Genomic DNA, 21,667 nt, shown 5'->3' on the forward strand with positions numbered 1-21,667 from the left:
GCTGGAGCTGTGCTGGGGAGGTTTTGGTTGGATTTTGGGGAAGGTTTTGGGGTGCTGGCACTGCCCAGATCCCAGGGAATGGTCCCAGCCTTGAGAGCAGCTCCAGACAGGGATGCTCAGGTGGGGTTTTGGGGAATGTGCAGGGCCAGGGCTGGATCAGTGATGCTGTGAGTCCCTCCAGCTCAGGAGCCTCCACGATGTTTGCCACTGGCATTTTCTCCTCTGGGTGTCTCCAGTGTCACATCACCCGTGGGTGAGGCTCTGGAGGAGCCAGGGTGTCCCTGCAGAGCCGAGTGCCTACACCGGCTCCTGGCACGGCTCCAGCTCCGTTTCACTCCTCCCTGGGCTTTTTTTTTCTTTGTAATCACTTCTGCTTGGGAAGAATTTAGGTCTCAGAAAAACAGTGAAAGCCCCTTTTTGTGTGAACAGCAGGACAAAAGCTGCCAAAGCCCAGGGAGGATTTTGGTGCTGAAAGCCGGCTCTGTTCCCGGGGTGCTCTCATTGGTGGGGCTGCTTTGGGATGGGGCTGCCCTGGGCAGGGCTCAGCACCCCATAAATAGCCAGCACTGCTCTGCTCTGTGCTTGGCTCTGCAGGCTCAGGGAGGATGTACAGCCAGTGAGTATTCCTGAAGCTGCTCTCTGTGGGGGCACAGCCCAGATGGAGCATTGCTGGGGGCAGCAGGGCTTGGAGGGGAGCAGAAGGGGGGAGGTCTCCCTGTGTCCGTGCTGGCACAGCCCATGCCAAGGTGTGGTTCTGGTCTGGGGAACAGGCTCACCTCCAGGTTCCAGAGGGTTGGAGCCTCAGAATTTGGAGTAGAATCATGGAATCCTGGAATGGTTTGGGTTGGACCTTAAAGCCAATCCAGTGCCACTGTCCCAGGCTGCTCCCAGTCTGGCTTTGGGCACTTCAGGGATCCAGGGGCAGCCACAGCTGCTCTGGGCAGAGCTCACCAGCCTGTGCCTGGTGTGTCTTCATGGGCTTTGCAGCAGATAAAATTGGAACCCAACAAAAAATTCTTTGGTTTTAAAAAGTAAAAGAAAAAAAAGCTTTTCCAAGAGCTGGGACTACAAGGTGGATTTTGCTTTCTGCTGATTTGGGTGTGCTGGGTTTGTTGGGCTGCAGGGTGGGCTGTGCCCTCGGTGTCCCTTGTTCTCAGGACAGCTCTCAGCAGCTGTTTGGAGCCTCTGAGCCTTTCCCCATGGAAAGGTGCTTCTCCTCCCTCGAGTTCTTTGCAAGTCACAGATCACTGCCTGCAGAACGATCCAGCCCTCCCTGGGAGGGGGCTCTGAGCTCTGCCCCTGCCCAGGCTCACCCTCCTGTGCCTTCCAGGGTGGAGCATCCTGCTGGAGGCTACAAGAAGCTCTTTGAGACGGTGGAGGAGCTGTCCTCTCCAGTGACTGCCCATGTCACAGGTTGGTCTGGGGCCTCATCTCCTCCTGCTCTGCTTTGTGTCCAGCTCGGGGGCTCCCAGGGCTCAGAGGCTTCACAAGGAGTTCACAGGGCTGGTGGTTTGGGCTAGAAAATGGTCAGATGGGGTGGGGAGCTCTTTAGACATTTCAATACTGAATGTCTTGGTCCACAGCAGGTATGGGGGTGAAGAAATGTGTGTTTAAATACTGTAAAATTAGAAAATGAGTTTTAGGTTTTCTTGCTGTCACAGTAACAATTCCCTGGTGTGATTTGCCGTGCCTCTCCCTCAGGCAGGATTCCCACCTGGCTCCGAGGAAGCCTCCTGAGGTGTGGTCCTGGCTTGTTTGAGGTGGGCTCAGAGCCCTTCTACCACCTCTTCGATGGCCAGGCACTGCTGCACAAGTTCGACTTCAAGGAGGGGCACGTCACCTACCACCGAAGGTACTGGCAGTGTGCCAAGGAAAGGGAACAGACAAGGGAGCAGTTGCTGCCCTGCAGGGCTGGGGCTGGGCTGTGGCACTCTGGTTACTGGGACTCCACGAGCTTACTGGAAGAGCTCTAGTAGTGGTATCACTAAACCAGCTCCAGATGAATGAGAGGCTGTGAGGAGCTCCCAGAGCTCTCCTGAGGTTTGGAATGTTTGGATTTAGTGCACAGCCTCTGTGACCTGTGACAGAATCTCCCCTCCTGGCCCTGGCAGGTTTGTCAGGACCGACGCCTACGTGCGAGCCATGACGGAGAAGAGGATCGTGATCACCGAGTTTGGCACCTACGCCTACCCCGACCCCTGCAAGAACATCTTCTCCAGGTACCAGGGGAGCTGCACACTCTGCTGCCATGTCCCACCCACTTTCTGCTCCTCAGGAGCCCCTCACTGCCTGTTGGTTTTCTCTGCTCAGGTTTTTCTCCTACTTCAAAGGTGTGGAGGTGACAGACAACGCCCTGGTGAATGTTTACCCCGTGGGTGAGGATTACTATGCCTGTACTGAGACCAACTTCATCACCAGGATTAACCCAGACACCCTGGAGACCATCAAGCAGGTGGGTCCTTGTCCTGGGCTGGGAGAGGTGTGGAGGAGTAAAAATAAAATGGAAATCATGGAGTCACAGAATGGGTTGGGTTGGCAGGGACCTTAAATCCCATCCAGTGCCACCCCTGCCATGGCAGGGACACTGTCACTGTCCAACCCTCAGTGTCCAGCCTGGCCTTGGGCACTTCCAGGGGTCATCCAGGGGCAGCCACAGCTGCTCTGGGCACCCTGTGCCACCCTCACAGATACTCTTCTCAATATCCCATCTGACTCTGCCCTCCTGTCCCTCCATGCCTTGTCCCCAGTCCCTCTCCAGCTCTCCTGGAGCCCCTTTGGGCACTGGAAGGATCCCCCTGAACTCTCCCTTCTCCAGGCTGGACATCCCCAGCTCTCCCATGGCAGCATCTTCAAGTTTGGGTTGGAGTTTGCAAATCAGAGCTCACCTGCAGACTTTGAGAGGAAGCAGAGCAGGGATGGATTGACTCTCAGCACCTTGCAGAGCTTGTGCCTTCCCAGCTGCTGCCAGGGGAGCTCCTGACTGTGTCCCTGCTGTTCTCCAGGTGGATCTCTGTAAATATGTGTCTGTCAATGGGGCAACAGCTCATCCCCACATTGAGAACGATGGCACCGTTTACAACATTGGCAATTGCTTTGGGAAAAACTTTGCCCTGGCCTACAACATCATCAAGATTCCTCCTCTGCAGGCAGGTCAGTCAATCCCACCTCTGAGCCAGATGGGAAGCTTTGCCCTTATGAATCATTTCTTTATCCTTTCAATGAATTTTGTCATTGAGTTAGTTTTTTTTCCAAGCTCCTTTAGATTTTTTTTAATGTTGTATTTAAACCACGTGGATTCTAAGTGACAAATGTTGTGTTGAAGGCAGGAATTTGCTGGGTAGGTGCTGTAAGCACAGACCAAGTGTGGGTGAGACCTCCATAACCTCTCACCTGTCCCATTCCAGACAAGGAAGACCCCATGAACAAGTCAGAGGTGGTGGTGCAGTTCCCCTGCAGTGACAGGTTTAAGCCCTCCTATGTCCACAGGTAACATTCCATGGGGTCAGCAGCTCAGCTGGAACCAGGGACTGGTTCTCACACATAATCAGCAATGAAAATTAGGTGATGGACCAAAATCAGGGTCATTTTGAGTGATGATCCATGTGTTTAAGATGAGCAGTTCCATGGTTTTTCCAAACTGGTGACCCTGATGTGCTCCCAACAGCTTTGGGCTGACCCCAAACTACATTGTGTTTGTGGAGACACCAGTGAAAATCAACCTGCTCAAGTTCCTCTCCTCCTGGAGCCTTTGGGGAGCCAACTACATGGACTGCTTCGAGTCCAACGAGACCATGGGGGTAAGCATGGCTCATCCCAAACTGGGCTGGGCTGGGCAGCCACACCTGGCCTGGGAGCTCCATTGGCTTCACCTCCATTGCCCTGAGCCTAAGCCCAGCTGCTGGGGGGTTCCCAGGTGTGGCTGCACGTGGCAGAGAAGAAGAAAGGGAGGCTCCTCAACCTCAAGTACCGCACCTCAGCCTTCAACCTCTTCCACCACATCAACACCTACGAGGACAACGGGTTCCTGATCGTGGACCTGTGCACCTGGAAGGGGTGAGGCCAAGCTCACACCTGCAGCACACACAGCACTCCCTGCCCTGCACATCCCTGCTGGGGCCTCTGGCTCTTCCACCAACCCATTTAATATTTAACACGTGGTGACATGTAGACTATACAGCACTGAGCTCTCCAGAGGTGCAGGGAGCCTGCTTGACACTTATCTTCCAGGGAAAAATTATTTTTATCTTTTATTTACTTTTATCTTTAAGAAATGTTAGTGACTGGTGAAGGGCTGATGCTATTCTGGCTCCTGGGGCTGCCATGAGCAGGGTGTGTGCTGCTCTTCATGTAAACACAGAAATGTGGCACTGAAATGATGAAGCTCAACCCTGGGCTGGCTGCACACCCAGGACACCCTGAGCTGAGCTGATCCTGGCAGAGAATCATAGAATTCCTGCTTTGGGTTGGAAGGGACCATAAAACTCAGCTTGTTCCACCCCCTGCCATGGGCAGGGACACATCCCACTGTCCCAGGCTGCTCCAAGTCCCTTCCCATGCTTGTGTTGAATACCAGCAGTTGCTGGGTTTTCCTGGCAGGGTCTGGGGTGCACACACAGCTCAGCTCTGCTGAGGAGCTGGACTGGGGCTGGTGTCTCACTCTGTTTTAGCCCTGGCAGTGTCCAAGGCCATGGCTTGGAGCAGCCTGGGATAGTGAAAGGTGCCTGAGATAAACACAAAGGCCCCTCCCAACCCAAACCATTCTATGCTTCAGTGAATTTTACTAAAAAAAACCCAAAAAATCCATGTACGCTGTAGAGCCAGCTGTGTTGTGTGTGTGCTGTGTCTGTGCAGGTTCGAGTTTGTTTACAATTACCTGTACCTGGCCAACCTGAGGGCCAACTGGGAGCAGGTGAAGCGGCAGGCGGAGAAGGCGCCGCAGCCCGAGGCGCGCAGATACGTCCTGCCCCTGAGCATCGACAAGGTACTGCCCTGCCCCTGCCCCTGCCCCTGAGCATCGACAAGGTACTGCCCAGCCCCTGCCCTGCCCCTGCCCCAAGGTACTGCCCAGCCCCTGCCCCTGCCCCTGCCCCTGCCGCTGCCCCTGCCCCTGCCCTGCCCCTGCCCCTGCCCCTGCCCCTGCCCCTGCCCCTGAGCATCGACAAGGTACTGCCCAGCCCCTGCCCCTGCCCTGCCCCTGCCCCTGCCCCTGAGCATCGACAAGGTACTGCCCTGCCCCTGCCCCTGCTCCTGCCCCTGCCCTGCCCCTGCCCCTGCCCCTGCCCCTGCTCCTGCCCCTGCCCCTGCCCTGCCCCTGCCCCTGCCCCTGCCCCTGCCCCTGCCCTGCCCCTGCCCCTGCCCTGCCCCTGCCCCTGCTCCTGCCCTGCCCCTGCCCCTGCCCCTGCCCCTGCCCCTGCCCCTGCCCCTGAGCATCGACAAGGTACTGCCCTGCCCCTGCCCTGCCCCTGCCCCTGCCCTGCCCCTTGCCCTGCCCCTGCCCTGCTCCTGCCCCTGCCCCTGCCCTGCTCCGTCCCTGCCCCTGCTCCTGCCCCTGCCCCTGCCCCTGCCCCTGCCCCTGCCCCTGCCCCTGCCCTGCCCTGCCCCTGCCCCTGCCCCTGCCCTGCCCCTGCCCAGCCCCTGCCCCTGCCCCTGCCCAGCCCCTGCCCCAGCCCCTGCCCCTGCCCTGCCCCTGCCCAGCCCCTGCCCCTGCCCCTGCCCCTGCCCCTGCCCCTGCCCCTGCTCCTGCCCCTGCCCTGCCCCTGCCCCTGCCCCTGCCCCTGCCCCTGCCCCTGCCCTGCCCCTGCCCCTGCCCCTGCCCCTGCCCCTGCCCAGCCCCTGCCCCTGCCCCTGCCCCTGCCCCTGCCCCTGCCCCTGCCCCTGAGCATCGACAAGGTACTGCCCTGCCCCAGCCCCTGCCCAGCCCCTGCCCTGCCCCTGCCCTGCCACCTGCCCCTGCCCCTGCCCCTGCCCCAGGTCTGCCCCTGCCCAGCCCCTGCCCCTGCCCCTGCCCCTGCCCCTGCCCAGCCCCTGCCCCTGCCCAGCCCCTGCCCCTGCCCAGCCCCTGCCCTGCCCCTGCCCTGCCCCTGCCCAGCCCCTGCCCCTGCCCTGCCCCTGCCCAGCCCCTGCCCCTGCCCAGCCCCTGCCCCTGCCCTGCCCCAGCCCCTGCCCAGCCCCTGCCCTGCCCCTGCCCTTGCCCCTGCCCAGCCCCTGCCCCTACTCCAGCCCCTGCCCCTGCCCCTGCCCCTGCCCCTGCCCCTGCCCCTGCCCCTGCCCCTGCCCCGCCCCTGCCCCTGCCCCTGCCCCTGCCCTGCCCCTGCCCTGCCCCTGCCCCAGCCCTGGCACTGCCTCTGCCCCTGCCCCTGCCCCTGCCCCTGCCCCTGCCCAGCCCCTGCCCCTGCCCCTGCCCCTGCCCCTGCCCAGCCCCTGCCCCTGCCCCTGCCCCTGCCCCTGCCCCTGCCCCTGCCCCTGCCCAGCCCCTGCCCCTGCCCCTGCCCCTGCCCCTGCCCCTGCCCCTGCCCCTGCCCCTGCCCCTGCCCCTGCCCTCCTGCTTTGTTTGGGTGGCTGCCCCATCCCTGCAAGTGTCCAAGGCTGGGCTGCATGGAGCTCTGAGTAACTGCTCTAGTGGAAAGTGTCCCTGCTAAGGTCCCTTCCAGCCCAGACTCTTCGATGCCCCCAGATGTTACTGTTCATGGCAGAGCCTGTGGGGCAGCAGCTGGTACTGGAATCATCATCTCTGGATGTGTTTAAGAAAAGGCTGGACATGGCACTTGGTGCTATAGTCTGGACTCTGAGCTGAGGTGTTAGGACAGAGGTTGGACTCGATGATCTTAGAGGTCTCTTCCAACCTCATTATTCTGTAATTCTGTGATTCTGTGATTCTGTGATTCTGGATCTGCTCACAGCACAGAAGGGAGCAGCCACAGCCCAAGCAGGTGTGGTTAAACCCTCCAGCCCTCAGTGTGAGGTCCCTGGAGCTGCCAGCCTGGCACAGACAGAGCTCTCTGCCTGGCAGCTGCTGGGTTTCTCTCCATGACCCTGCTCGTGGGGCTGGCGGGTGGGCCAAGGGCTGCAGGGGCTGCAGGACAGCCCAGCTCTCACTGGGCTCACTGGGCTGTGGATCAAGTGAGAAGTGCAGGCCCATGTGGCAGAGCTTAATGAAACCTCTGAATGCCTCCAGGAGGGAGGGAAGCTGTGCTCAGGCTGAGGAACAGGACAGCTCTTGCAGCACTGCCAAGAACATGGCAGCAGTCTCTGCTGAGGCTCTGAGAGCCTTCCCTGCTCAGTGCTGTTTGCTACAGTTCTGTGCAAATAAACTAAAAGTTCTCTCCAGTCTCTTGGGTGTTCCTTTGTCTCTGTCACAGGCTGACACAGGGAAGAACCTGGTCACCCTGCCCTACACGACAGCCACGGCGACGCTGCGCAGCGACGAGACCATCTGGCTGGAGCCAGAGGTGATTTTCTCAGGGCCACGTCACGGTACAATGACACCCCAGCTCCCCCAGGCCACAGCAGCCACGTGCTGCCTGCACACCACTGACCCTCAGCTTTTATGTTTTTATGTATTTCTTTCTCCTTGCAGCCTTTGAATTCCCCCAGATCAACTACAGGAAGTACGGTGGGAAGCCGTACACGTACACCTACGGGCTGGGGCTGAACCACTTTGTCCCAGACAGGGTAACTATCAGCCAACAGGGAATTTGGGGACAACAGGGAGTTATTTCTGAGCTCTGTGGTTTTGTGTTGTCCCCACCTGTAGCTTTGCAAGCTGAATGTTAAAACCAAGGAGACCTGGGTGTGGCAGGAGCCCGATGCGTACCCGTCGGAGCCGATCTTCGTTTCCCACCCGGAAGCGCTGGAGGAAGATGATGGTAATTTTGGGGAGTGGTGGGATTGGGATTGGGATTGGGATGGGATGTGCCACAGCTGGGCAGGGCAGAGCCTGGAGGCAGCTCCTGGATGAGATGGGACAGGTGCTAACACTGGTGGGAAATTTCTAAGGAAACACGGGAAAACTATAACTAGAATAATGAAATTTTTGGGTTGAGAGAGACCTTAAAATTCATCCTGTTCCATTCCCTGCCGTGGGCATGGCCACCTTCCACTCCCCAGGCTGCTCCAAGCCCTGAAGCTGGCCTTGGGCACTGCCAGGGCTGGGGCAGCCTCAGCATCAGTAACACTCCCGGGATTTCTGGTGCCCCGGGTGCCAGGGCTGTCTCCCCTTGCCCAGCCGGGTCAGACACAGCCCGCACCCATCGCGCTCTCACCTTGCAGGGGTGGTGCTGAGCATCGTCATCAGCCCTGGGGCGGGGCCCAAGCCCGCCTTCCTCCTCATCCTCAACGCCAAAGACATGAGCGAGGTGGCCCGGGCCGAGGTGGAGGTGAACATTCCCGTGACATTCCACGGGCTCTTCAAGAGAGCGTGAGCACACCCAGCAACTCCCGGGCCCGGCTTCTTCCAGCTCCCGAAAGGTGCAGCCTCCGTTTACAGGTGACCCAAACTCCTTCCACAGCCCCTTGGCACTGGTGGGGCTGCTTAACTCAGATCTAGCAGTTCAGTCTTGTCAGTGATTCTTCAGAATGCTTAATCAGGTATTTTTTAAATGCACCCTTTGGTATCACTTCTAGTTAAACCACAGGTTTGGGGTAGTGGAGAGGTTCTGTTTATGCAAAATCAACCTTTGTAGTGCAGCAGAGTGAAAGCTGAAAGAGCAGAGAGTAACCTCAACACTTTTACACGTGGTAACATTGTGTACCACAGGCTGTGCTCTGCTACGTGGTTGCGAATTTTTAGCCTATGCTGAAGGATTTGGATTTAAACATCATTTTAAACATCATTGCTGCAGTATCCTCAGAGCAATCCTCAAGTGGAGCTTTTCACAGCTGCTTTGGGAATCCCAAGAGGGTGGCAGGCAGAGTTTTGTTCTTCACCAGGCTGCAAAGTGCACACCTTCCCTTGTGTGTCTGCTCTTTTCCCTTTCTGCTGTCCAAATGCAGTTCCTTGATTTCTGGATTTCATGTTAAAAATGGACATGAAAAAAATCAAGTAATTGTTACCCCCTGGGCTGACTTTGCTTCCTTAGAGTGCTACAGATGTTCAGCTTAATCCTTCCTTCTCCCAAAATAAACTTTCAGATGATGTTAAAAGAGGCTATTGTTGAAAATAAAAATTTTCTGCCATCAGATTTAAAATCTGGGATTCCTGTTTGTCTTCAGTTGTTCAGCATCTTTATTAATGGTATCAAAGAATTAGAAAATCTTTATACTCAGAGTTCTGGTAGAGGGTTCTGGTTTGAGGGGGCTGCAGTTACATCCTGATGATGGGATGGGGATGGGGAGAAACAGTCTGGTACTTCTTCTGTTCCATGATCTCCAAGCACTGGGCAATCACCTAATTAAAAACAAAAAACAATATAAACAATAAGCTTCAAACAAAAAAAACCCAAAACCCAATAAAACTCATGATTTCTGCACTTGTTTATTTGTTCCTTCTTATGAAACACTGAACATTGTAAAATGAATAGTTCAACACTCACTTATTTTCATGTGTAGCTCATAAAGTGGGAATTTCAGGGCTCTGGGACTAAAAAAACTTCTTGGTGCTCACCCATTATCAAAGTTCCCATAAAGTCCACGAAAATATTTACCATCCACATAGCTCCATAAATATGGACCATATTTAGAAGGGTTGTGTTGGGATTTAACCCCAGCTGAAACCAGGACAGATTGAGATCTTCAAGTAAACAAACTTCAGAAGAGCAGAGAAGATTTTTATTGCTAATAAACAATCTAACAAGGAAAAATAAAAGAACAAAGGCAGAAAGAACCTAATGGAGGGAAGTATGTGTGCCAATTTCAAATCAATAAAAAAGCAGGGGAGCATCCCAAATGTACACAGCAAATTTAAAGCAGGAAGAGAAAATTGCAAAAAGCAACATCCCAAGAGAAAAGAATGGAAACAAAAGGATTCCTGAGAAGCCTGAACTCCAAAGAGTGAAAATATGGGTAATTATATGGAAAAAAGGATTCAGATGCAGATTATGGTAAAGTCAAAGGAGAGGCTCAGTGAAGAAATGCTGTGGTCAAGTAACCAGAATTCAAGAGGAACTTTTTTGATAAACTATTGGGGAAGATACAGGATGAGAATTGCAGAGAGCAATTCCATGGAGTGGGAAGTGGGAGCCCCAGGTATGGAACCAGCACCAACCCTGAGTGAGTCATGTTCAGCCACTGTGAGCTTGCAGAATAAAATGGTTTAAAAATAAAATAAATGGTTTAAAACCCACCTTCCTGGTGTCTTGAGGTAGAATGATCCCATCATCCCAGAGCCTGGAAGAGGAGTAAAAGGCACTGCTTTCTTCCTCTAGCCTGGAGAGGGACAGAATTGAACAGGCTTAAAAGCACAATAAAAACAGCAGAGCAGTGATAAAAAATTACAGATGAAACAGGCAAATCCATCCATCTGAAGAGAGTGTTAAAATTCATCAGAAAGCAGCAAATAACAGAGCTGAGCATTCTGCTGTAATGGGAACACCCTAACAGAAAGAGATAGAATTACATGGAAATTTAAAATATTCTTTTTCAGTAGACCCATGTTGGTTCATTAGTCAGGATGTGTTGCTGTGTAAGGTGAACAAAACCAGGTAATTTAATAATGAAATGCCTGCCAGGTTTATATTAAAAGTCCTTACTTTGCCTTCAGCTGTTTTAGCTCCAGTTCCTCCCCTGTGCAGTCCTCAGCTGGTGGAACTGTGGGGAAATGTCGAGAATCCACAAGAGCAACTCTTGCATTGGGCCACAGGAACAGAAAGTTTGGACTGAATGATCTCCCACACTACCAGGAAAAAAACCAAAGGACAGAACAAACTCACTGAGATCAATCACAAAAAGGTGTCTGTGGGATGAAACAACCAATGGAACACTGGATTTGTGTGAGGACAGACACCCTGTGCTAGGAACCACCACCTCCCACTGCCTTCAATATTCCTATTTGAATATTTCCTTTCTTAATTCCAACCACTTCCATGTTTAATTCTTCCATGTTTAATTCTCCATGTTTAATTCTCCATGTTTAATTCTCCATGTTTAATTCTCCATGGTTACTTTTCAGCAATCACAGGCTGTGTTGCATTTCTGACTCAAACATTAGTTCAGGGCTCGAGTTCCCCAGCTGTGCTCTAGGGATGCAGTGACACTTGAGCAGTGTGACAGGTGTGTCCCCAAGCCCTGGGCTGGTGCCACCCATACCATGACATAGCTGTCACTCCCAAAACAGCCTCCAATGACAATGGTTATTTTGGGAACAGCAGCACAGGCAACTGCAGCCATCATGGAGGCCTGGGCCTTCAGCCTGTTGGAATGAGCCTCTGCCTGCAATAAAAATAGATATTTTAAATCCTCTAAGGCTTTATTTTGGATTCTCTCTTCTCCCAACAAACTTGTATTTCTAAATTATTTATTTATTCATTTACAATTCAGCAGAAACAGACCTGGGATCTAATGGAGGTTTTACTTTCCTTAGCTCAGGACAAATCCTACTTTAATGCCTACACTTTAAAAAGAGAAAGAGCCAATTTTCTGGAGTGCAGAGTTAGCAGAGGAATCAATAAGCTGTATTTCAATGTCAAAAGCACTGCAAATCCCAAACTTTCCAGCCTGCCTTGCTAACTGAACAGTATCATTTTATATCAGCATCCAGGCCTGCTTAAAATTCAAGTGAGAACATTCTTAAATCTTTCCATTAGCAAAGTCATTATGAAGCTTCATCAAGAGTGGTTATAAATAGTTTCCCAGCAGTTAATAATTCTGCAAATGTAACTTTAGGCACAAGCAGGACTGAGAGGTGTTTGAAATCCATTGAAGCACACATGCCATACCTGTGAGATGCTTGCAGGCCCTTCTGGCTGTGGAGCAGTGTTTTGGAGGAAGAGGATGGGAATTCCCCTCTGGCCACAGAGCTGCACAAAGTGGCTGCCCTTGAGAGCAGCATCATGAGCCAGCTCCCCATTGCTGGCCACTATCCCCAGCAAGTGCCTACAGAACAAACATGGACAGTTGGACTCCATGCTCTGAGAGGCTCTTTCCAACCTTCTATGATTCTCCCTTTTGAGCCCTAGAAATGATTGCAATGACACAAAAGCTGTTGAGAAATGCATGGGCCACCCATTTGGATGGGGAATGTTCCCAGCCATACCCTTCCACATGGCCAAATCCTGTCACTAATGTTGTTCCATAAGCAGCTTTGAACTCCTGGAATCTGCTTCCATCCACCAGCCGGCTCAGAACCTGCAAAGAATCAGACAGACTTGACTCTAGGAGAGAAACTGAAGTGAAAACAGCAGAGCTCTGCTAAAAGAAATGCTCTGTTCAAACAGGAGCAGACCTGAGTTATAAGCACAGAGGGTCTTTGGGTGACTTGTTAAATGCTCAATACACACAAACCATCCAATTTGGGTTCAGTTTAATTACCAACTGTGCATTTTAAGACAAAGGCCAACTCCAAAATCATTTTAGTTTTACAAAGTCCAGTTGTTCCTGTGCATTAAAGTATAAAAAAGCAAAACCCAAACCCCAGTGCGTGCAGTTTCAGAGTTTGTGCTCAAGAAATGCTTGGTTCATATGGTTTATGCTTTTTCCAACACAGTTAAAAGCTGCCTTCAAAGTTTTCTACAGCCAATTCCCTCAAGTGCAGGGATTTAGCACTGGAAAAGACACTGGATTCACATCCATGGAGATGAAATCTCATGTGGAACACAATGAAAACAGTGTGGGCAGCTCTGCATGTCTCTGTTTAAGCTTTAGTGTCAGTCCCAACCTCAAACAAGTCTGATCTGAGCTGTTTTTTCAGTCAGTAATTTCACCATTTCTTTTTACATCATTTTGAATGCTTGGGGGGAAGAAACAGAAAGGCAGGGGAAGGGAAACACAGACATTAAAGGGATGTATGTTCTCAAGGCATCCCAACAGTGCATGGAAACAGGGCAGCACTGGCACAATCTGGGATTATTTTATCTCCAGCAGGATTTCAGATTAAATATTTTCTATAATCCCACAGAACTGTTGCCATCCTGCTTTGTTTCAGGCTGGCACCAGATGAGGCAATAACTCAGAACAACACCTGGAGCAGTGGGATAGAGCAGAGTGAAGGATGCAGGAATGAAATCCCTGCTCCCTACCAGTTTGACAGGAAGAGAGCAGCTGTAGTGCAGAGGTGCCAGCCCCAGCAGCTCCTCAGGGCTGTACAAGGGGCTGTCAGGCTCCCTGTCCTGCTCTGGCACCAGGGCACAGTTTAAGGTGGACACAACATTACGAATGCACTCATAGGCCTCCTCTTCTGAGGCTGCAAAATGGTCACTGCAGCCACTGACTCTAGGAGAGAGAGACATTAATTAGCATTGAATTAATGAGTTCTGAATGCTGAGGGAAAATCCAAACTCTAGGAAAAAAGCTGAGACTCTCCAAATGCCCTGTGGAAATTCTGTGTGATTTGGTTCTGTATGAATGAGCTGACAGCAGTCACTCAGTGATTTCTCTGCAGCCCAATCCCAAATTAAATTCACAGCAAGGAGTTGTTCTTCCCTGTGACTCTTGTGTTTATCTGGATTTTAAAAATACCTTGGAGTTTATTTTTGTGATGCTGTTGTTGCAGAGAATATCAAAAAGGGAAGCAAACTTCAGGAATTATTTTAAAATAAGAGGTTGCAGCCAAGACATAAAGACAGGAATGTATTCCATGTAGCATAACTGGGTTAAATGTGTGTATTCTGGAAAACACTTGGAAAAGAGGAGATACCATCCCTCTTCTGGGGCTGCTCCCTGTGAAGCAGAGGAAATTACTTGCCTGAAGTTGTCCAAGAATACATGGAACAATAGAGAACCCAAACCCAACCTGTCCAGTCCCTGCCTCACCCCATAAATAATTTAATTTTACTTCATTTGGCTGATTTAAGCCAAACCCCTGAACCTGAGAAGGCAAAGCAGTATTAACCACAGGCTCCACTCTTAGCCCTGCTCTGAAATGCCAATGCCACATTCCTGCCCCTGCTTTTGAGAATATTCTACATACTGTGAGTGCAGCCTGGCTCCTCCAAGGTCCTCAGGAGAGACATCTTCCCCCGTGGCAGCTTTCACCAGGGGTGGCCCAGCAAGGAACAGTGTCCCAATTTTGTCAATGATCACAGATTCCTCAGCCATGGTGGGCACATAGGCACCTCCAGCCACACAGGAGCCACACACCACGGCCACCTGAGGGGACACAAACACTGCACTGCTGGACAGGGGACAGCAAAGGCAAAGCCAAGCCCAAAGCTGTTGCAGAAATGCAAAAAGTGCTAAATCACAGCTTGGGGAAGAAAGCAGAGGCAGAACAAAGTGCAGAACCTGCACATAAAGACAGAACCTGTGCATAAAAGTGTAAAGAAGCAAAACCCAAACCCCAGCACGTGCAGTTTCAGATTTTGTGCTCAAGAAATGCTTGGTTCATATGGTTTATGCTTTTTTAACAGTTAAAAGCTGCCTTCAAAGCTTAACAGTCAATTCCCTCAAGTGCAGGGATTTAGCACTGGAAAAGACACTGGATTCACATCCATGGAGATGGAATCTCATGTGGAACACAATGAGAACAGTGTGGGCAGCTCTGCATGTCTCTGCTTAAGCTTTAGTGTCAGTCCCAACCTCAAACAAGTTTGATTTGAGCTGTGCTGTTTTTCAGTCAGTAATTTCACCATTTCTTTTACATAATTTTGAATGCTTGGGGGGAAGAAAGAGGAAGGCACCTTTCCTACACCCCTTGCACTCCCTGTACCACTGTACCTGAGGGATTCCCATGGCAGACATGATTGCCTCATTGTAGAAAATCCTGCCACCGTGCAGCTTGTCAGGAAACAGCTCTGACTGAGGGACAGGCAAAAGAAGAGGGATTTTTAATATTAACTGCAAAAGCTGATGCTTCCTCTTCACTCCATTCATTCCCAAACACACCAAAACTGTCATTGGGAAGGTGCCCATTAATAATCACACCTGAACCTTTCATGTACAGCATTCATTTTGGTATTTATTCCTTTATACATTGTCAAATCCCCCAAAAATACCCATTTGCTTTGAAAGCACAGATTAAGTTTTGTGATTTTTTTTCTGAACTCAATATATTCTACACAAACTCACTGGAAATGTGGAGAAGGGAAGGGTAGTAGTTCTACTTCATCTGAAATGCCTTCAGCAGTTTCATTTTTTACTTAGTTTTAGATACAATTCCAGGTAAAATATTTTCCTGTGTGCTTGCCCTCAATGTGGAAAGGGAACAACTATGAAAGGATGATCTCTGCATTTTGCAAAAGAACCTGTGCACATTCTTATTTTGCAGTCAGAATTGCAAAAACTCCACTTTTCAAGGAAACAGAGCTTAGTGCATCACTGGCACATCAGGACAATAAAATACAGAACACTTTAGAGGTTCTGAATTGAAAACAGACACCTCTCACTATGTACTCACTCATCAGACACAACTCACTGGAGTTTCTAAGCCCTGATTAGGTGGGAGGTGCAAGATTAGCCCAAGTGATGAAATAAATACAGATATTTTCTGCTCTGCAGGGGAGCCAGCAGTACCTGCAGGGGGAGGAAGGCTCCCCCACTGTCCACGAGGTGCACAGACAGCAGCCTGTTCTCCATGGCAATTTCCTGGGCTCTTAATTGTTTTTTCACTCCAATTGGGTAAATTGTTCCTCCTTTCACTGTGGCATCACTTGCAATGAAGACACACCAGACCCCACAGATTCTGCCAATTCCTGCAAGTGGGAGCACAGAAATTTATCAGGACTCTCTAAAGCAACAGGCAAAGCAAGGGGGACAAACTTTTTCAGGAGTTTTTTCAGTAATGCTACATCAAGAAGCTCCAAATTAACTTGAAAATACCACACAGGGAAGAAGTCTACACTCTCCTTTGGAATGCCAGTATTTTAAAAATTAATACAAATTACAGAAGAACCTCAAATAAATTTACTTACTTAAATTTACTTCTGGTGACAATGTAACAGAAAAAAATACGCTGTGACTCCCAACCTTTGAGATAAAAGGGAAGGCAAATAAAAAATACCCCTATAAAAGTGAAAAATCTGTGAATGATAAAACAATGAACAATCTGTGATTTTAAAAAGGGTTTTCATAGTGTTCTTCTAGTTACTTTTTAAACTGGAACCACTCTTCAAAATGCAATTTCGCAGATACTGAATGAAATTGAATTTCATTGAATTTCGTTGACTTTCAATGAAACTTCATTTTGAAGAGCTGTTCCAGTTTAAAGAGACAATGTTTGCATAGAAAATGCAATTGTCTATGATTTGAAAAACACTTCAAATGTATGTCACAGCTCCTATTTCTCACAGTAACTTCGTCCCTACATTTTTTGAGACAAAAATTAGTAAGTGGTAAGTAGAATTACTAAATCTAGAAGAAATGAAAAACTGTTTATTTCAAAGGTTTCTCTCAGATTTCCCATTATAGTAATAGAGCAGTGGCTGGAATAAGAACTGGATAAAACCAGTGCTCCGTTTTCCTAGGAAAGCGCTTCAGATACTAAAATATCCCATAAATGTTATGGGCTTTTTCCCCCTTGCCGTGCATTACCCGTGAGGCAGCCGGCAGCAGGGACATCCCCGTAGGGCAGGTCCAGCCCTGCCAGCGGGGACAGCTCCAGGAAATCGCCGCGGTCCAGGAGCAGCCTCAGGCGCTCCCGCACGAACAGCTTCTTGTTGCGCTGCGTGTGCCGCAGGATGGCGTTTTCTCCTCCTCCTCTCTTCACCCTCTCCAGCAATTCTGAGTACCTGATGGAAAAAAAAACCCACAAAACAACAAAGTTTCGGGTGGGGTGAGGTCACACGCTGGAGGGGAGGGATGGTTTCCGGAGGGACACGGATGGATGGAGAGGTGGGGCTGGAGGAACTTCAGGAGTGCAACAGGGTCAAGTGCAGGTCCTGCCCCCGGCCAGGAACATCCCAGAGATAAACACAGGCTGTGGAGAAGGGATGGAGAGGAACCCTGGGAGGACTGGGGGTGTTGGTGGATGAGAAGCTCATCCTGCCCTGTCCAGAGGAGCCCTGGAGCTGCTGCAGGGCTGGAGCCAGGCTGGGAGAGCTGGGGTGACACCTGGAGAGGAGAAGGGTCCAGGGAGAGCTCAGAGCCCCTGGCAGGGCCTGGAGGGGCTGCAGGAGAGCTGGAGAGGGACTGGGGACAAGGCAGGGAGGGACAGGACACAGGGAATGGCTGTAAGCTGAAAGAAGATGGATTTAGATGGGATATTGGGCAGGAATTGTTCCCTGGGAGGGTGGGCAGGGGCTGGCACAGGGTGCCCAGAGCTGGCCCTAGATCCCTGGAAGTGCCCAAAGCCAGGTTGGACATTGGGGCTTGGAGCAGCCTGGGACAGTGGAAGTTGTCCCTGCCATGACAGTTTTTGAGGGCCCTCCTGACCCAAACCATTTTCCTTACAAGTTACCCTTTACCAGATTGATCTTAAATACATTGAAAGGTTTTCACACAAATGGCATGAAAATAAAGATATATTTGTATTTCCAGATTACTGTTTTTACAAGGTGTAATAAAAAGCAAAGGTCTGTTATTTAAAGCAAACATTTCACTTTTGTTATCCAAAAACTGTTTAATAAAGCCAATAATATAATATATAATAATGAGGCTATCATAGTGTGCCTTTCCTAACTCAGCATGAACCTCCATGTGCCATCTACTCTTGGGAATAATCCAGCCAAGAGCTTCCTCTGTCAGGTCCTGCAACAAGTTTATCTGACAAAAATCAGTAACTGAGAAGTGGAATGAATTACTAAATCTAGATATACTAAAAGCAGGGAACATTTCAGTGTCACAAGGAGGGAGTGTTATTGTCAGGGTAGCACCATGTATAGATAAAAACCAGAATAAACTGTAAACAAAGGTGGTATCTCAAACTTGGTCTTATATAAACCAAGTTCTTCCTTTATTTCAAACACGTTTTTCCCCCAGATGCATCACCTTTAACTGCAAATGTTGTTTGACACGAAGACTCACACAGCACTCTGTGTGTGACTCTGTGACCTGAGTGAGGCTCACGTGAGAGATGGAGGCTGGAAAAACTCTGGAGAAAAAGGATTTTAATCATGTCCTCAATGCCACCACAGGAGGGCACAATGAGTTTTCCAAAGCTTTGCTTCTAGCTTGTGGATCACTCCCCTGAACAAAGGCCTTTGCAATTTTGCCATCTGATCTTTCAGGACAAACACTTCAAACCCATTTTGTCATTTCATCCATAAATCATGATGGATTGCAGCACCCATCCCCTACTCTGTCAGGAGTGTGTGAGTCACCATTCACGTCTTTGCATTCAAAATGCAGCAGGACACAAATGTTACGTAGGTCTGGAAAAAGTATTTCTTGGCAATATATGCAAAACAACACATGGCACTGTTTTAAATAGTTTGCACCTCCATTTGGGTATTTCAGTCAACATTTCATGGGTGGTTTGTGTTGGAAGGGACCTCAAAGCTCATCCAGTGTCATCACAGGCAGGGACACCAGGATCCAACCTGGCCTTGGATACTTCCAGGGATTGGACACGGGGCAAATACTGTCTCCTGTTAAAAGTCCCTGAAGTGTCCATAAGTGACTCTCACAGCATGTCACAAATAGCAACACTTCAAAACCACCACAAACCCAGTTTATTACCTTTTAATGACAGCCTCGCTGTTCCTTAAATTCTCTTCGAACACATGTCGGTACACGGCGGGGACACGGCCGTCTAGGACCGGGAATGTCTGGGGATTCCGCCTGGCTTTGGGTTTGTTACTTACAAACCGGCGGGGAGGCAGCAGCTGGGTCCTGCCCCAGCCCTGCCCCGGCAGCTCCCGATATTCCCTCTGCAGCAGGCAGATCGGGGTTTTATCTCGATATTCCCTCTGGAGCAGGCGGATCGGGGTTTTATCTCGGTAGTCCCTCTGGAGCAGGCGGATCGGGGTTTTATCGTGATATTCCCTCTGGAGAAGGCGGGTCAGCGGCGCGGAGGGGCCGGGGCGCCGCCGGCCCAGGGCGCACAGCGGGGCCGGGATCCACATCCCCGAGAGCTGAGGGACAGCGAGTGACAGAATTACACAGAGGGTTCCTTCAGCTGAGGGACAGCCAGTGACAGAATTACACAGAGGGTTCCCTCAGCTGAGGGACAGCCAGTGACAGAATTACACAGAGGGTTCCCTCAGCTGAGGGACAGCGAGTGACAGAATTACACAGAGGGTTCCTTAGGCTGAGGGACAGCGAGTGACAGGAATTACACAGAGGGTTCCCTCAGCTGAGGGACAGCCAGTGACAGAATTACACAGAGGGTTCCCTCAGCTGAGGGACAGCCAGTGACAGAATTACACAGAGGGTTCCTTAGGCTGAGGGACAGCGAGTGACAGAATTACACAGAGGGTTCCTTAGGCTGAGGGACAGCCAGTGACAGAATTGCACAGAGGGTTCCCTCAGCTGAGGGACAGCCAGTGACAGAATTACACAGAGGGTTCTCTCAGCTGAGGGACAGCGAGTGACAGAATTACACAGAGGGTTCCTTAGGCTGAGGGACAGCCAGTGACAGAATTACACAGAGGGTTCCCTCAGCTGAGGGACAGCCAGTGACAGAATTACACAGAGGGTTCCTTAGGCTGAGGGACAGCGAGTGACAGGAATTACACAGAGGGTTCTCTCAGCTGAGGGACAGCCAGTGACAGAATTACACAGAGGGTTCCTTAGGCTGAGGGACAGCGAGTGACAGGAATTACACAGAGGGTTCTCTCAGCTGAGGGACAGCGAGTGACAGAATTACACAGAGGGTTCCCTCAGCTGAGGGACAGCCAGTGACAGAATTACACAGAGGGTTCCCTCAGCTGAGGGACAGCCAGTGACAGAATTACACAGAGGGTTCCTTAGGCTGAGGGACAGCGAGTGACAGGAATTACGCAGAGGGTTCCCTCAGCTGAGGGACAGCCAGTGACAGAATTACACAGAGGGTTCCTTAGGCTGAGAGACAGCGAGTGACAGAATTACACAGAGGGTTCCCTCGGCTGAGGGACAGCGCGGCCTCTTCGCCTCGGGTGCAGGACATGAGGGGACATCCTGACTCGTTTTTGTCGTGAGGGGACACCCTCGGTGCCTTCCCTGCCACGGGGGTCGTGAAGGGACAGCCCTGCTCCCGCAGGGGCACCGTGAGGGGACGCCGTGACTCCAGTCCTGCATCGGGAGTGGTGAGGGCACATTTCCGATTCCCATCTTCCCGCAAGGGCCGTGAGGGGACACCGCTGGTTCCCGCTTTGATACGGGGTCATGAGGAGCCACTTTGACTCCAGTCGGTCGTGAGGGGACAGCCCCGGTCCCGCGGGTGACACACCATGTTGTCGTGAGGGCCGTGAGGGGACACGCTTTGTTGCCGCAGGGGCTGTGAAGGGACATTCTCTGTTCCCGCGGGGAACACCCTCTGTTACCGCGGGGACCATGAGAGGACACCCCTGTCCAGTGAGGGACGTGAGGGGACACGTTTTGTTCCTGCGGGGTCCGTGAGGGGACACCCCCTGTTCCCGTGAGGGCCGTGAGGGGACACCCCCGGTTCCGTGAGGGCCATGAGGGGACACCCCCGGTCCCGAGAGAGGACACCCCCTGTTCCCGTAAGGACCGTGAGGGGACATCCCCGGTCCCGAGAGGAGATACCCCCGGTCCCGTGAGGGCCATGAGGGGACACGCTTTGTTCCTGCGGGGTCCGTGAGGAGACACCCCCTGTTCCCGTGAGGGCCGTGAGGGGACACCCCCGGTCCCGTGAGGGCCATGAGGGGACACCCCCGCTCCCCGCCGTGCCATGGCGGCCGCGAGGGCACAGCCCCACACCGGGCCGGGCCCGGCCGGGCCTGCGGAGCCGCCCGGGCCGGGTGGGGAGCGCGGGGCCGCGGCCTCTCCACCGGAGCTCCCCGAACCCCGCTGCCCCGCTCCCCGCCCGCCCCGAGCCCGCCGCGGCCCGGCCGGACCCTGCCGGGCCCTGCCGCCACCGCCCCTTCCTTACCCCGTCCGGTCCGCGCCCGCCTCTCGGGGCGGCTCCGCAGGGCGGCCCGCCCCCGCTGTCCTGTGCCCTTGGTATCCTGTGTCCCCGCTGTCCCGTGCCGTGTGTGTCCTGTGCTATGTGTGTCCTGTGTCCCCGCGGTCCTGTGCTCTTGGTGTCCTGTGTCCCCAGTGTCCCGTGCCATGTGTATCCCGTGCTATGTGTGTCCTCTGTCCTCGCTGTCCTATGGCCTCGGTGTCCTCTGTCCCCGCTGTCGTGTGCCCTCTGTGTCCTCTGCCATGTGCGTCCTTTGTCCCTCCTGTCCCATGCCCCTGGGTGTCCCCTTCCTTGCGTGTCCTCTGCCCCAGTGTCCTCTCTTAAATTAAGTTTATCATTAGAATATTAAAATGAATTTGTTTTTTCTCCTTTCACGCCCCATCCCGTCCCTGGGCTGCTTTGGTTTGCTTTTGTCAACCACGGCACAATCTTCTAGAAATTAGTGGGTTGCCTTTCAGTGCCTTCATTAAAATGCATCCCTGCCAGGGAGCTCTTTATCTGTATTATACATATTAATAAGGCTGGGTAGCAATAATTAAGGGATGACTAATATGTTCGTGAGTGAAAGTATCCAGCATG

At 51.9% G+C, this 21,667-nt stretch overlaps 2 protein-coding genes across 4 annotated transcripts; one reads left to right on the forward strand and one right to left on the reverse strand.

Annotated features, from left to right (window-relative positions):
• The first annotated feature begins 571 nt into the window (after positions 1 to 571).
• RPE65 (retinoid isomerohydrolase RPE65) lies at positions 572 to 9,182 on the forward strand. 2 transcript variants are annotated; one of them, XM_056498128.1, is made up of 14 exons: positions 572 to 616; positions 1,331 to 1,413; positions 1,702 to 1,852; positions 2,112 to 2,219; positions 2,311 to 2,452; positions 3,003 to 3,150; positions 3,405 to 3,486; positions 3,665 to 3,797; positions 3,914 to 4,053; positions 4,852 to 4,981; positions 7,359 to 7,473; positions 7,577 to 7,671; positions 7,754 to 7,865; positions 8,269 to 9,182. In XM_056498128.1, the coding sequence occupies exons 1-14, from the start codon at positions 606 to 608 to the stop codon at positions 8,418 to 8,420; spliced, it is 1,602 nt and encodes a 533-aa protein (XP_056354103.1). In that variant the 5' UTR covers positions 572 to 605; the 3' UTR covers positions 8,421 to 9,182. The 2 variants fall into 2 exon arrangements, with proteins under 2 accessions (XP_056354103.1, XP_056354102.1); XM_056498127.1 differs by lacking the exon at positions 572 to 616 and having other exon boundaries at positions 1,178 to 1,413; positions 8,269 to 9,176.
• An 11-nt stretch (positions 9,183 to 9,193) lies between these two features.
• LOC130256460 (methylcrotonoyl-CoA carboxylase beta chain, mitochondrial-like) lies at positions 9,194 to 21,257 on the reverse strand. 2 transcript variants are annotated; one of them, XM_056498124.1, is made up of 13 exons: positions 21,042 to 21,257; positions 18,703 to 19,097; positions 16,618 to 16,814; positions 15,601 to 15,779; positions 14,806 to 14,886; positions 14,060 to 14,238; positions 13,170 to 13,362; positions 12,188 to 12,279; positions 11,871 to 12,027; positions 11,242 to 11,364; positions 10,686 to 10,828; positions 10,281 to 10,362; positions 9,194 to 9,385 (listed from the first exon to the last, which is right to left on the reverse strand). In XM_056498124.1, exons 1-13 carry the CDS (start codon positions 21,234 to 21,236, stop codon positions 9,302 to 9,304), a joined length of 2,100 nt encoding a protein of 699 aa, XP_056354099.1. In that variant the 5' UTR covers positions 21,237 to 21,257; the 3' UTR covers positions 9,194 to 9,301. The 2 variants fall into 2 exon arrangements, with proteins under 2 accessions (XP_056354099.1, XP_056354098.1); XM_056498123.1 differs by having other exon boundaries at positions 21,056 to 21,252.
• Between the last annotated feature and the right edge of the window lie 410 nt (positions 21,258 to 21,667).

Source organism: Oenanthe melanoleuca, chromosome 8 (genome assembly GCF_029582105.1).
Source record: "Oenanthe melanoleuca isolate GR-GAL-2019-014 chromosome 8, OMel1.0, whole genome shotgun sequence".
NCBI classification, from domain to species: domain Eukaryota; kingdom Metazoa; phylum Chordata; class Aves; order Passeriformes; family Muscicapidae; genus Oenanthe; species Oenanthe melanoleuca.

Coding starts and splice junctions, on each gene's coding strand:
- LOC130256460 (XM_056498124.1), bottom strand. CDS start 21,236: ATGGCACGGGACACTGGGGACACAGGACACCAAGAGCACAGGACCGCG. Junction 13,363..14,059: donor GGAGCCAGGCTGCACTCACA/GTATGTAGAATA, acceptor TCTCTCTCCTAG/AGTCAGTGGCTGCAGTGACC. Junction 11,365..11,870: donor GGCCTGCAAGCATCTCACAG/GTATGGCATGTG, acceptor TTTTTATTGCAG/GCAGAGGCTCATTCCAACAG.
- RPE65 (XM_056498127.1), top strand. CDS start 1,200: ATGGAAAGGTGCTTCTCCTCCCTCGAGTTCTTTGCAAGTCACAGATCA. Junction 3,151..3,404: donor GATTCCTCCTCTGCAGGCAG/GTCAGTCAATCC, acceptor GTCCCATTCCAG/ACAAGGAAGACCCCATGAAC. Junction 3,798..3,913: donor AGTCCAACGAGACCATGGGG/GTAAGCATGGCT, acceptor GGGGGTTCCCAG/GTGTGGCTGCACGTGGCAGA.